Genomic DNA, 14,779 nt, shown 5'->3' on the forward strand with positions numbered 1-14,779 from the left:
ATTGACTTCATGTCTAGAATGGGCCTCCAATATTCTGTGCCTTACTAGGAATTCTTCCAGAGCCACCGCCGCTATAATAGAGTGAACCATCTCCATGCGAAAGCAGGGGACCTTTAGGGCCTCATTTACTGACTTCAAGTCTAGAATGGGCCTCCAATATTCTGTGCCTTACTTGGGCTCTATAAAGTATAACGAGAATCTGACTAAGCCTGATTCTTCTTTGGTAACTGATTCTACGGCAGGCATGTCCAAGAGTTGTTGCACTGTCACATGAACTCAGGCCATCCTTTCTGGCCATCCAGCTGGGGAGTCGAGGAACAGATCTGGAGGGAGCTGAGAAAACTCGATCTGGTGCCCCTCCCGAACAATGGCCAGAACCCAATGGACTGACAAATTCTATTCCTATTCCCTCCAAAAAGCCAACAGCAGCCCAATGTGAAGATGGGCGGTCGTTGCCCTGACATCAATGAGGGTTCCTGGAGGACGAACCACTGCGGAAAGCCAAAGTTTGTTTACGCAGGTAACTACCAAATCTCTTTCTGGACCTCTGGAAGGGCCCCTGAGAAGAGTAACAGGAGGAAGTTTGGTGAGATCTCCAAGAGGTAGGAAAGCTGTCTCTGCCACCCCCCTCCCCTGGTGAAACTGCTGTCCAAGAGGGATTTGGGATGGTGAACCACCACACTGGCCAAGATGTCATCTAAACCTTTGCCAAAAAGCATCTGCCTCCTGAAGGGTAACCTGCTGAGAGTGGCCTTGGAGGCTATGTCGCTTGCCCACTGTCTGATCCAGAGCATCTGGTGGGCACTGATATCATAAAGAGAATTGGCCACTTAATCCACTCCTTCAATCATGTGAGGGACAGGTGTTTCCCAGCTCAGAGGGACCAGTCCACAATCTTATATGACAAGACCTGTGTCATGGGAGAAGCAGCTGCTGCAACTTTGAAAACAAAGCCAGCACTTCAAACTGTCTTGTAAGGATCATGTCGCAATCCTATCTTAACATTTTTCTCTCAACTTCATTATGTTATTATCACTTTTTATCTTTTTTTATCACTTGCATTTCTATCTATATGGCATGCCTTTTATTCCGATGTATTATTGAAATGTATGTAGCTCCTTGTCGTATTTCATCAGGATATTTTGATGGAATTGTATGTATTGTTTCCTGTGTTGTGAGCCGCTTAGAACCTCCCCGGTATGGCGGCATACAAATAAATTATTATTATTATTCACTAAGAAAGGAGGTGCATTTGGCTACTGGCGCAACTATGGAGTCCCCTGTCAGCTGTGAAAACAGCAGTTGGGAGTATGTGGCTATAAGAAAAAGCTTAGACAAGCAACTCCCACAGGTCAGAGACAAAGGAGGTGATGTCTGGCGGAGCATAAAAGGGCATCAGTGCATTAACAAAGCTCATAAGTGTACACTGAGAGATGGACAGCAGCTGAGAATCAAGTTGCTACACAAAGAGGGAGTCAGAAATGACCTGTGAAATTGAAGCCAATCTGAAGAGACAGCGGACTGAGGGAACCTCACCATGATCCCAGGACTCCCAACCTCCTCTCACCTCATACAAAAATGCAGACAAGCTTAAAGATAGTAAAGATACTGTGGCACTAGAAAAGGTTCAAAGAAGAGCGACCAAGATTATAAAGGAGATAGCATTCTTGTATGAGGAAAGACTAAAAAGGTTAGGGCTCCTCAGCTTAGAAAACAGATGGCTGAGGGGAGATATGATTGATGTCTATAAAATCCTGAGTGGAGTAGAATGGGTACAAGTGGATCAATTTTTTACTGCATCAAGATGTACAAAGACTAGGGGACAATCAAAAGGTAGAGAGTAATACTTTTAAAACCAATAGGAGGAAATATTTTTTTCACTCAGAAAATAGTTAAGTTCTAGAACGCATTGCCAGAAGTTGTGGTAAGAGCGGATAGCATAGCTGGTTTTAAGAAGGGTTTGGACAAGTTCCTTGAGGAAAAGTCCAGTCTGCTGTTGAGACAGACATGGGGGAAACCACTGCTTGCCCTGGATTGGTGGCATGAAATGCTACTACTATTTGGGTTTTTGCCAGGTACTTGCAACTTGAATTAGCCTCCGGGAAGACAGGATACTATGCTAGACCCAGTAAGGTTATTCTTATGGTCTTACAATCTGGCTTATAGGAAAAAAGCTGGATTCCTGGAGGGCAGTCCTGAGGTAAGGGGGAGAGGCTCAAGACTCTAAGCCAGTGGTCTCAAACTCAAACCCTTTGCAGGGCCACATTTTGAATTTGTAGGTACATCGAGGGCCACAAAAAAAATACCGTATTTGACGGCGTATAAGACGACTTTTTAGTACCTTAAAATCCTCCCCAAAGTCGGGGGTCGTCTTATACGCCGGGTACAGTTTACATGCCCTTACTTGCGGGGCTGGATGTACTCAGTCGCGCGGCTCTTCTTCTCCCTACCTTCTCTGCTTGCAGCACAGAGCCGAACGGAAGTCTTCCCGACGTCAGCGCTGACGTCGGAGGGGAGGGAGGGCTTAAACAAAGCTTAAACAAAGCCCTCCCTCCCTCCGACGTCAGCGCTGACGTCGGGAAGACTTCCGTTCGGCTCTGCTGCAGGCATGGCAGGTAAGGAGAGAGAGAGTACCAAGAGAGAGGGGCGGCCGCCCCGCCCCGGTTGCAGCACAGCCGGCCAGGTCCCCTTACTTTTGTGGCACTTCCCCGACCGACCGATAACAGCCCGGGTCCGACAATCCTCCCTGCCCTGTAGCCGCGAATCTAAATTACCTTCTTACAGCAGCTGTAAGAAGGTAATTTAGATTCGCGGTTAAGGGCAGGGAAGTTTGTCGGACCCGGGCTGTTGTCGGTCGGTCGGGGAAGTGCCACAAAAGTAAGGGGACCTGGCTGGCTGTGCTGCACCCGGGGCGGTAGAGAAGGGGGGGGGGGGAAGGACTCTGAAAGCACTTGAAGACAGAGGAGGGAGAAGAACGCTGAAAGCACATGGGGGAATACAAAGGGGTGGAGAAGGAAGAAGGGGTCGTCTTATACGGCGAGTATAACACAAAACTCTATTTTTTAACTAAAAGTTGGGGGGTCGTCTTATACGCCCAGTCGTCCTATACGCCGGCAAATACGGTAGTTAATGTCTTATTAAAGAAATAACAATTTTGCATGAGGTAAAACTCTTTATAGTTCATAAATCTTTCCTTTTGGCTGTCTTAATAATAATATTGTCATTTATAGCTAAAGAGACATATGATCAAGAAACTGTTTTATTTTACTTTTGTGATTACGATAAACATACTGAGGGCCTCAAAATAGTACCGTGGGGCCGCATGTGGCGCCCGGGCCGCGAGTTTGAGATCACTGCTATAAGCTGTCTGGCGACCATAGAAAAATAACTCACTAGTCCAGGAATAGAGTGGGATTGTACAAGAAATAAAACATTGTTCAACCCACTCCAGTTCCAGATCATCTTTCAAATGTAAAATATAATTTTGCACTCTTGGGAATACATTGATCCAAAAGTTGTCCAACACGGTTTAACAATTCTTCCTAAAAGTGGGTAATACGAGAACAAGTCCGCCAACAATAATACGAGAACATGTCCACCAACAATAATATGTCCCTTCCATTTCCACATTTATGATAATTTCCTGATCAACCCCTTCAGATGTTACTAACCTGTCTCAGGGGCATACAAATTTTATGTAACATGCTGTAATGTAATGTAGTTCTCGCAGGTCAACACTTTTCTGCTACCTGACCTCTCACTCTCTCCAAGAACTCCCATGCCATTTAATCTGCTAAATCCCAGGCCCATTTTGTAATTGTTTGTTGAAATAGGGCCTTATACTTTTTCATCTACTCCATATAATACTTTCCTATTAGTCTCTTAATTATTTATTTGTGGCCTAAACTGAGCAAAATCTTTGTTAGCCAAGCACTTGGATATTAATACTTAAAGGACAGTGAATAATATCTTACTTGAATGTATTGGTATCTATCTTTCTCCATCAGACCATATTTATTCTATAGCATCTGTAGCACAGGATGTGTTCCTTCCTCTCATACTTATTACAAATTGTTTACCTTTTTGCCCTATCTTTAAAATCCATTTCCTACATACCTGGAGGAAAGTCTCCATTAATTAGCAATATTATAGAAATCATTTGTCTTGATCACCCTGTTCTCTGCCAGTATACACAATAAGGAAGATTTCCCATGATTAAAATATTCAATCCTATAAAAGTAACAAACATCAAAATAAGTATTACCCAGAGAATTGTAAGCTGTAGAGTGGTTAAAAATAATAAGATTGTCTGCAAACAAAGCTACTTTAAACTCCTAATTTCCAATCCTTATGCCCTTGTTGCAATTTTTGCACCAAGGGTTCCACATATAAGATAAAAAAGGTAAGAGGGCAACCCAGTCTTGTGCCTTTATCTATTGGAAACTTAAATCTTTTTAAATAAATCACTACCCAAAATGTTCATCTCCATTTGAACTTGTTACACGTTTGGATTTACCCTAGTCCAGGGGTAGGGAACTCCGGTCCTCGAGAGCCATATTCCAGTCGGGTTTTCAGGATTTCCCTAATGAATATGCATTGAAAACAATGCATGCAAATAGATCTCATGCATATTCATTGTGAAAATCCTGAAAACCCGACTGGAATACAGCTCTCGAGGACCGGAGTTCCATACTCCTGCTTCTCTCTCTGGCTTCGATTGTAGAATCCAACATATAAATTTGCACTTTGTGTGAAAATGACAGATACTGTACTAAAAACCCTTGTATACACTTTTCTATATTTAAAACAGTATTATCAAATTTAAACCTTTAGCACTGTTGTGGAAAAACCAGCTTCCAGCTTCTGACAGTTGTTCTGGACTGACCTCCAGGTATATTGAAGGTGGATTATGTTCTCCTCCAAACTTCTCTAAAAGTGCCTCTATATGTTCTTGGGTTAATTTAATCATCTGCTTGATGTTCCAAACCTAGACACAAAGAAAGAATAGCACTTTAACTTATCCTATAAAACATTAATGGGTCACTGTTTAAGATCAGTGGCTGGCTTTTTTTTTTTAAGACTCTAGCAATTGTATTAAAAAAAAAAATAAATCTGGATAGTAACCAGTTCTGAATATCCAACTAGTGAGCAGTGCTGGCATTAAACAGATAGTGGCTATACTCAAACTGCTATTCAGATAACTACAGTGGAACCTTGGTTTACGAGCGTAATTCGTTCCAGAAGCATGCTCGTAAACCAAATTACTCGTATATCAAAGCGAGTTTCCCCATAGAAAGTAAGGGAAACTCGCTTGATTCGTTCCCCCCCCCCCCCCCCCCGAGAACCGGCATTGCTCCCCCCTGCTCACGAAGGGCCCTCCCCCACATGATCCACCATCCCCCCCACGATCCGGAATCCCCCTCCCCCCCCCCGCCGCGATCCAACATCCTCCCCGTACCCATCACCCACCCGAACACATCACTTACCCCCCATCTGGCACCCGGCACTAACGCACAGGACATGATGATGAAGAAGACACCAGGAAGAAAACTGAGTCCACTTCTGTTGGTAACATTGCTGCATTGCCAGTTTCCTGGAGGCATCAATAATTTGATAGACAGGCTGAGAGAAGATAAACTGAGAGGAACTCAGCCCAAGAGGAACCAAGCTGTCAGGTGTAGAGACTGCAGGTTGGGATGTAGAAGCGATTCCTGATTCTGAGTAAGCAGAGTAGGAAATATTGGTAGAAGTATGGGTTCCCTGGAACTGAGTTGAAGTAGAAGGGAGAACCAATGTTGTCTGGACCACCATGGAGCAATGAGAATCATGGTGGCTGCTTCTTTCTTGAGCTTGAACAGAGTTCTCAACATGAGAGGAAGAGGAGGGAAGGCATATAGAAACTGACCCGTCCAATCGAGAAGAAAAGCATCCGCCCCCAGACGGAGAGGAGAGTAAAGTCTGGAGCAAAACTGGGGCAGCTGGTGATTGTGAGGGGCTGCAAATAAGTCCACCTGTGGCGTGTCCCATTGAGCAAACACGGACTGAAGAGTTACAGAGTCGAGAGTTCATTCGTGAGGTTGGAGAATTCTGCTGAGGTTGTCTGCTAGTAGATTCTTCTCTCCTTGAATGTAGACAGCCTTCAGGAACAGATGGCGAGCTGACACCCAAGCCCAAATTTTCTGGGCTTCCTGATACAACAGGAGAGAGCCCGTGCCCCCTTGCTTGTTTATGTAGTACACAGCTACTTGATTGTCCGTGCAAAGGAGAAGGACTTGAGGGCAGAGAAGATATTAAAACGCCTTGAGGGCATAAAACATCGCTCTGCGTTCCAGGAAGTTGATGTTAAATTTCCTCTCCATGGCAGTCCAAAGACCCCGAGTCTTCAGATCATCTATGTGTGCTCCCCATGCATAAGGAGACGCGTCTGTCGTGATGGTCTTGTGATGGGGAGGCAAGTGAAAAAGAAGACCTCTGGATAGATTTGAGGAGGTCAACCACCACTGAAGCGAATGCAGAAGAGACGATGTCACAGATGTGTTGTGAAAGACGATCCATCGCCTGAGACCACTGAAAAGCTAGAGTCCACTGAGGAGTACGCAGATGGAGTCTTGCCAATGGCATGACATGAACAGTGGAAGCCATGTGCCCTAGAAGAACCATCATGTGTCTGGCAGAGATGGTGTGAAGTGGAAGTACTTGTTGACAAAGACGGATGAGAGTCTGAAGACGATCCGGTGGGAGGAACGCTCTTATGAGAGTGGTGTCCAGGATCGCTCCAATAAATTGAAGATGCTGAGTCGGAATGAGATGCAATTTGGGGAAGCTGACTTTGAATCCCAGAAGCTGAAGAAAGGAAATGGTCCAAGATGTTGCAAGGACCACTTCCCGAGATGAGGGAGCCTTGATTAACCAGTCGTCCAAGTAAGGAAAGACTTGGAGGCTGTGTGAACAGAGAGATGCAGCCACTACAATCAGGCATTTCATGAATACTCTGGCAGAAGATGTCAGACTGAAGGGGAGTACTTTGTACTGGTAATGACAATGATTGATCTGAAACTTGAGGAATTTCCTGGAAGCCGGATGAATAGATATGTGTGTAGGCTTCTTTGAGATCTAGGGAGCATAGCCAGTCGTTCTAATCGATGAGAGGATAAAGAAGCGCAAGCGACAACAACATCCTGAACTTCTCCTTCACCAAAAATTTGTTGAGATCTCCGGTCTTCTTGGGAATCAGGAAGTAACGGGAGTAGAACCCCCAGCCCCGCTGGTCAAGAGGAACTTCCTCGATGTCATTGAGCAGAAGAAGGGATTGCACCTCTTGCAGAAGATGGGAGGGCTGTGCAGGGTTCAAAGCAGACTCTTTTGGAGGACTGTCTGGTGGAAAAGTCTGAAGATTGAGAGAATAACCCTAACAAATGATGTTGAGTTCCCAACGATTGATGAAGAATTGAAGATGACCTCCGATGGGCTGAGGGCAAGGTGGAGAAATGAGAAGACTGGCTATGTCCCTGAGAAACATGTCAAAAAAGCTGTGCAGCTTTGGGTTGCGCAGACTGCTTGTTCTGCTGTTGCTGCCGACGTGGTTGCTGCTGCTGCCGTTGTCTACGAGGTTGAGACTGAGGGGCCTGTAGAGGGTGAGCAGTAAAACGCCTCTGATAAGAAGACTGCGGTCTGAAAGGACGAGCAGGTGGAGGCTTTTTCTTGTTTTTAATCAAAGTATCCCACCTGATTTCATGAGCCAATAACTTTTCAGTAGTGGTATCTAAGGATTCCTCAAAAGGTTCATCGCCCAAACAAGGAGCATTGGCTAAGCAATCTTGGTAGTTAACATCTAACTCAGATACTCGAAGCCAAGCCAAGCTAAGCGCCTCATAGCCACAGCCATAGTAGTAGCGCGAGAAGTAAACTCAAAAGTGTCATAAATTGAGCGTACCAAAAACTTACGCAGTTGTAATAAGCTGGAAGTATATTGTTGTACGCTCAGGAAGATATGTCTGTATGGTAGAAATTTGCTGAACTAAGTGTTTGAGGTAAAAGGAAAATGGAAAGCATAATTACCAGACCGGTTGGCAAGCATGGCATTTTGATATAAACGCTTGCCAAATCGGTCCATGGTCTTACCTTCTCTGCCAGGAGGAACAGAAGCATAGACACTGGCCCCTGCAGACTTCTTCAGGGTGGAGACTCCATCAGGAGAGACTCATGAGTAAGCTGAAGCTTGTCAAAGCCCGGAATAGAAATTACTCTATAAAGGGCGTCAAGTTTACGAGGAGCACCAGGGACGGTCAAAGGAGTTTCAAGATTTTTATAAAAAGTCTCCCGCAAAATATCATGAAGGGAGAACTTGAGAAATTATTTAGGAGGCTAATCAAAATCCAATGCATCCAAAAATGCTTTAGATTTCTTTGAATCAGACTCTAGAGGGACAGAAAGTGTGTCTGACATTTCCCTCAAAAACTTGGAAAAAGAAGTCTGTTCTGATTTAGGAACAGGTTCTTGAGAAGAGGGATCTTCATCAGAGGAAACTTCATCATCTGTTAGAAGGGGCTCCTCAGAATCCTCCCAGAAATCGGAGTCCCACACCAGAGGAAAACGACCCCGAGAACCCAGAGTCAAGAGTCTTCCGCACCGATTTCCCCGATCTGACTGACTTCGTGTCAGGGGAGGTGTGAGCAGAAGAATGAGGTCAAACTGGCTCCGACATCGACCCCTGGGCAGGTGGCGCTGAAAGAGGCCTTTGCTGAGGCGGCACAACCGGAGACGCCGGTTTCGCAAAAGTCGGTGTCAAGGAAACAGGCTCAGACCGCACCAGAGCCAGCATCGGCACCCCAGAGTCAGAGTGAATCTGTGCCACTAGGGTCGATGCCGATAACAAGGGCTCAGACCGGACCAGCGCCGAGGAAGCTGGTGGCAACAAGGCAGGGAGTATTAGTTGTAACTGCTCCCACAATGAGATTTGCATTATGGCTGCAATTTTGTCATCCAAGGATTGCACCGGTACCGCTTGCTTTTTCGCCAGTACCTTTGGTGCCGCTCTGCGCTCCGGAGATGAGGAGTGGGGGGGCGCCTTGAGGTCTGCAGGACTTGGCTCACTGCTGAAGCGACTTGAGGGCCCGTAGGGGTAGGGGAAAGCTTCTTAGCCGGCTTACCTACTGGCTGCGACACCAAGGAAGAATCCTGTGGTGTATGCGACGCCGATTTCAGCATGGACACCGACATCCGAGTCTATGCCGAATCACCTTCCATACCAGACCCAAAGAGTAACCGCTGCTGAATTCAACGTTTTTTGAAGGTCCTTTTCTGAAGAGACGAACAACGGGTGCAAGAATCAGCCCTATGATCTGGACCCAGACACAGGAGGCACCAGCGATGTGAATCCGTGAGAGAAATAGGGCGGGCACACCGTTGACACTTCTTGAAGCCCGACTGTGGACAGGACATGAAGGGAAACACTGACTCAGCAAAATCGAAGGTCGAGGCCTGAATTATGGCAACAGGCCCCGCCGAGCCGCAGCCACAAAAACGTGAAAAAACTAAAGTTTGGTTTTTTGTTTTAAAAGAAAGAAAAGGAAAACCTAAATCAAAAAATGACAAAAAGTCAAGAAAAAAAGCCACGCAAGCGGCAAGGTAGCAAGAAAAATTTCCAACAGCTGTTGAAACGCGACTTCTTAGCTCCGCGGAAACTAAGAAACCGAGGGACCGTGCGTCTCCGTCGGGCGGGAAGACACTCACGCATGTGCAGTGCAGGCTAGTCAGAACTTTCTAAGTTCTTAGAGTGCAATTCACTCTAAAATGTCCGTACCGGGGCTCCGTCAGCGCTGTCACCCATCAGTGAGAATATGCTGCCTGCTTGCCTGGGATAACACATATTCTACATGCCACAGGAAAAACAGAAATAAATAGTTTGTACAGTCTGACAAGTTATTCCTGTTCACTTTGCTAAGTATCCATCCCACCACCTATCAGATTAGAGCCTTCCAAAAACAAAAAAAGTCAAAAATTATTTATAGGGAAACTCGGAATATGTTGGCAAATACTCAAATTAGTATTAAAACTATGAGAACCACCACAATTGCTGTAGCTGGAGTGAAGTTATGAAATCATTTACCTGGTTTAGTATGACAATGCAGTGCCAGGTGGAAATTTAAGGGCTCCTTTTACAAAGCCACGCTAAGGCCTTCAACGCGCGGAATAGCACGCGCTAAATTGCTGCACACGCTAGCCACTACCGTCTCCTTTTGAGCAGGTGGTAGATTTCTGGCTAGCGTGCGCTATCCGGTGCATGCGTTAAAACCGCTAGCGCGGCTTTGTAAAAGGAGACCTAAGAGTATGTTGAAAACTCAACTCTTTACAAGGACATTTATTTTGCCTGCTTGTATAAGATCTGAGGCAGGACTTGAAGGTATTAGAATGACATGTATTTTGATTGTTGTTGTGTTTGGTTAGTCTGATTGTTTTAATATGTTTTTTATTATGTATGTTGCTTGTGAACCACCTAAATACCTAGGCGGTGTAAAACTAAGATAAATAATAAAAATAGTTTCTTGCAAGTCCCTCAGTAATGTGTGTTTGAAATTATCTAATCAACTCTTTAAATTATTTTTTCTTTACATATAAAAATATCACTTAAAACATTACTTCCTTTAGAGCAGGGGTATCACACTCAGGCACGCGGCTCAAATTTAGCCCACAGGGTAATTAGATTTGGCCTGCAATGTGGCCCTCTGTCCTTCCCTCCCTCCATTCCCTCCATTCAAACAGCCTGCAGAGGATCACCGGTGCTGTAGCAATCCTAAGCAGGCTGCTATCAACCTCCATAGCACATTCCCTCTGCCGCAATCCAGTATGTCAGAAGAGGGGCTTGACCACGGCAGAGGGAACATGCTGCGGAGATTGACAGCAGCCTGCTTAGGATTGCTATAAGACCAGCGATCCTCTGCAGGCTGTTTGAAGGTGAGACAGCACTAGAAAGAAAATGCAGGTCTTTGGGGGGGTGCGGAGTGTAGAAGTACAGGGAGGGATGGAGGGAGGCGAGCCCTGGTGTAGAAGTACAGGGAGGGATGGAGGAAGGGAAGGAGGAATCCAAATAGACGTGCATATGCTAGACTGAAGGGGGAGGCAAGGGAAGAGGTAGAGAGATGGTGGACAATGGGATGGAGGGAAGGAACAGAAAGGGAGATAAGTTGGACACAAGGGATGGTGTGGAGGGAAGATTAGAAATACTGAATAGGAGGGTCATATAGATAGATATAAGGGCAAGTTAAAATGCTTTCTTTTTAAAGATGCTTTTGACTGCTAGCTCCCTTAAATAAAGACTGTACACTTTACCTCAGACTTCCGATTTCTTTTAATTCTATTCCAGATATTTTTATTTCTTTTATCTCTTCCATTTGTAGTTTCCCTTATTTGTATCATTTTCTATCAATTATTGTATTTCTATACCACCCTTCCTCATGGTTCTGGTTGTCCCGTTAAGCCATATCTATGGTATTTGTATTGTTCCCCCATAAGTTGTTGTAAATTATTTTAGCATTGTACATAGCCCTGAATTTACGATTAGACGATTAACCAAATTTTTAAATAAACTTAGAAATTTAGGGTATTTGGGAAGAGAAAGGGAGAAATGGTGGACCCTGGGGTGGTGGGGAAGGAGGAAGAGATGCTGCTTGAAAGGGTAGTTGAGAAAAGGAGAGATGGTGAATCTGGGGATGGTGAGGGTCCATCGCTGCAGCTGTGGGGATGGAGACAAAAAAAAAAAGGAAAGATGCCAGACCTCTGGGGGAGGGAAAGGGAAATGAAAGGGGAGGACTGAGATGGAAGATGGATAGTTAACACAGAGAAAAAAAGAAAATGACAAATGGGAAGAAGACCCTAGCAAGCAAGTTATCAGAAGACAACCAGAGCCTGGACCAACATGATTTGAATAATGACCAGACAACAAAAGGTAGAAAAAATAATTTTATTTTCTGTTTTGCGATTACAATACGTCAGATTTGAAATGTGTATCTTGCCAAAGCTGGTGTTAGACAGCAAGCGTGAACTAGGACCTAAAAAAGAGAGAGGAAAAATCTTTTTTATTTATTTTGTTTACATCACAGGGCCAGTGTGGGGTTGGAGAGGTTGTAACCCTATACTTCTACTAAAACTAAGGAATCCTTTTATTAAGGTGCGCATTTAGCGCCGCTAAATCAGTTAGTGTACCTTAATAAAAAAGACCCCTAAGTATCTTAATAAAAAATTTGGCCCGCGACAGCCTATGTTTTAGATTTCGGCCCCTTATGTGATTGAGTTTGACACCCCTGCTTTAGAGAAAGCAAAAACACTGCAGCACAGCTGCAAGAAGAACCAGTCTAGGCCACTGCTTCACACATTCTACTTCTCTTCTTTGTTGGCATACTATGAGTTTTGAACATGCTCACAGTATGGTAGTCAAGAGGAGACTCAGCAGTGTAGCTTTGGAAACACAAGGTCCTGCACTTAAGTATCCTGAACAGAGGGAGCCAGATGTCAAATGCAGTGAGGAGAAGAGACTAAGGTAGCAGATGCAGGGAGGAAAGTCAGGGAAAGAAGATACAGCAGAGGACATATGCCAAGAAAAAGAGACAAGGCAGATGCATAGGAGAGGGAAATAGGGAAGAAAGACAGAAAAAAGATTATGTGAGAATGGAAGGAAGGAGAAGAGTGCAGGTGCTAGGGAACAGGGAGGAAGGGAAGATGGATGCTAGCAAAAGGGAGAGATGCTATGGATAGAAACTGGGGAGATGGAAGAGATCAGAAGGATGGCAACAATTACTTTTTCATGGGATGATGGATGCCTGGAATGTTCTCCCAGTGGAATGGAAACAAAAAAGTGATGGAATTAAAAAAGGCATAGGATACACACAAGAAGATCCCTATGTACAGGATAAGATCATAAGAATTGCCACTGCTAGGTCAGACCACTGGTCCATCCTGCCCAGCAGTCCGCTCACGCAGCTGCCCCAAGGTCAAGACCAGTGCTCCAAATGAATCCAGTCTCACCAGTTTAGCATGAACTTGTCCAACTTTGTCTTGAAACCCTGAAGGGTGTTTTCCCCTATAACAGACTCCGGAAGAGCATTCCAGTTTTCTACCACTCTCTGGGTGAAGAAGAACTTCCTTACGTTTGTACGGAATCTATCCCCTTTCAACTTTAGAGAGTGTCCTCTCATTCTCCCAACCTTGGAGAGGGTGAACAGTCTGCCTTTCTCTACTAAGTCTATTCCCTTCAGTATTTTGAATGTTTCAATCATGTCCCCTCGCAGTCTCCCTTTTCAAGGGAGAAGAGGCCCAGTTTCTCTAATCTCTCGCAGTACGGTAACTCCTCCAGCCCCTTAACCATTTTAGTCGCCCTTCTCTGGACCCTTTCAATATCAAAAGTAAAACAAATGGCTTTCACATTTCAGAAAAGGCCTAGAAGAAAGTGATGTGGTTGGTAGCTGTGTTAGTCCACCTTTAAAATGTAATAAAGAAATGATATTTTTTATTGCATTAACTTAATTGTCTTCAAAGGCTAATAAAAATGTATTTAAGTTAGAAAAGCCTTAGCAAATGAAAAATTAGATTCTTACCCTGACAAATCTTATTTCTAGTGAAAGGCATATACAGTCATGTGGAAAAATTTAGGACGCTTCTGCTGTCAAGTGGAGTGTCAGGAATGAATGCCTGCCAAAACTCTGAAGTCTACTTGTGATAAGGGAAAACTACCTATCACCAAGTTGATGGATAGCCCTCTTCCAGAACCTGCATCGATGAGCACCTGGGCACAAGAAGTGTCCTATATGGTATCAATGGCATTGGAAGATTGGCTAAACAAGCAGCAATCAGCGGTAGAGGGAATCAATGATAAACTTGACTCTCAATCTCAGAGACTATCAGAGTGTCAGAGCGGGAAGACAACACACAACACGTTTCCCAACTTACAGACCGGCTGAAAGACCAAGAAAACCACCAGTGAAGGAACAATCTGAGAGTGGTGGGTCTACCGGAATCAGTGAAGAACATTGATATGTACAGGGTCTTTCACTCCTGGGCCCACCTGTTTCATCTGCCCGTCAAAAATTACAAAGACTAGAGGACACTCAAAAGTTACAGGGAAATACTTTTAAAACCAATAGGAGGAAATATTTTTTCACACAGAAAATAGTTAAGCTCTGGAACACATTGAACACAAGAACATAAGATTTGCCACTGCTGGGTCAGACCAGTAGTCCATTGTGCCCATAAGTCCACTCAAGCAGCATCCCTTAGGTCAAAGACCAGTGCCCTATTTGAGTCTAGCCTTACCTGCGTATGTTCTGTTCCAGCAGGAACTTATCTAACCTTTTCTTGAATCCCTGAAGGGTACTTTCCCCTATAACAGCCTCTGGAAGAGCATTCCAGATTTCTACCACTCTCTGGGTGAAGAATAACTTCTTTACGTTTTAACTTTAGCGAGTGCCCTCTCGTTCTCTTCACCATGGACAGGATGAACAATCTCTCTTTTTCTACTAAGTGAATTCCCTTCAATATCTTGAATGTTTCGATCATGTCCATTCTCAGTCTCCTCTTTTCAAAGGAGAAGAGGACCAGTTTCTCTTGCCTCTCATTGTACAGCAACTCCTCCAGCCCCTTAACCATTTTTGTCGCTCTTCTCTGGACCTTCTCGAGTAGTACTATGTCCTTTTTCATGTACGGCGTCCAGTCTTGGACGTAGTATTCCAGGTGGGGGCGTACCATGGCCCGGAACAACAGCATGATAACCTTTTCAGATCTGGGGGCT

The 14,779-nt window shown here is 44.7% G+C and overlaps 1 protein-coding gene across 6 annotated transcripts in view; it reads right to left on the reverse strand.

Annotated features, from left to right (window-relative positions):
• The window catches only part of BRAF (B-Raf proto-oncogene, serine/threonine kinase), a 1,024,017-nt gene that overhangs the window by 979,395 nt on the left and 29,843 nt on the right, over positions 1-14,779 (reverse strand). For 4 of the 6 annotated variants that reach the window (XM_033958817.1, XM_033958818.1, XM_033958821.1 and 1 more), the window contains one exon: positions 4,886-4,987. In XM_033958817.1, the coding sequence (XP_033814708.1) occupies positions 4,886-4,987 (102 nt within the window). Of the gene's footprint in view, positions 1-4,116; positions 4,231-4,827; positions 4,988-14,779 lie in introns of those variants that run through there. The other 2 variants (XM_033958820.1, XM_033958822.1) reach the window with 2 other exon arrangements.

Source organism: Geotrypetes seraphini, chromosome 9 (assembly GCF_902459505.1).
Source record: "Geotrypetes seraphini chromosome 9, aGeoSer1.1, whole genome shotgun sequence".
NCBI lineage: Eukaryota > Metazoa > Chordata > Amphibia > Gymnophiona > Dermophiidae > Geotrypetes > Geotrypetes seraphini.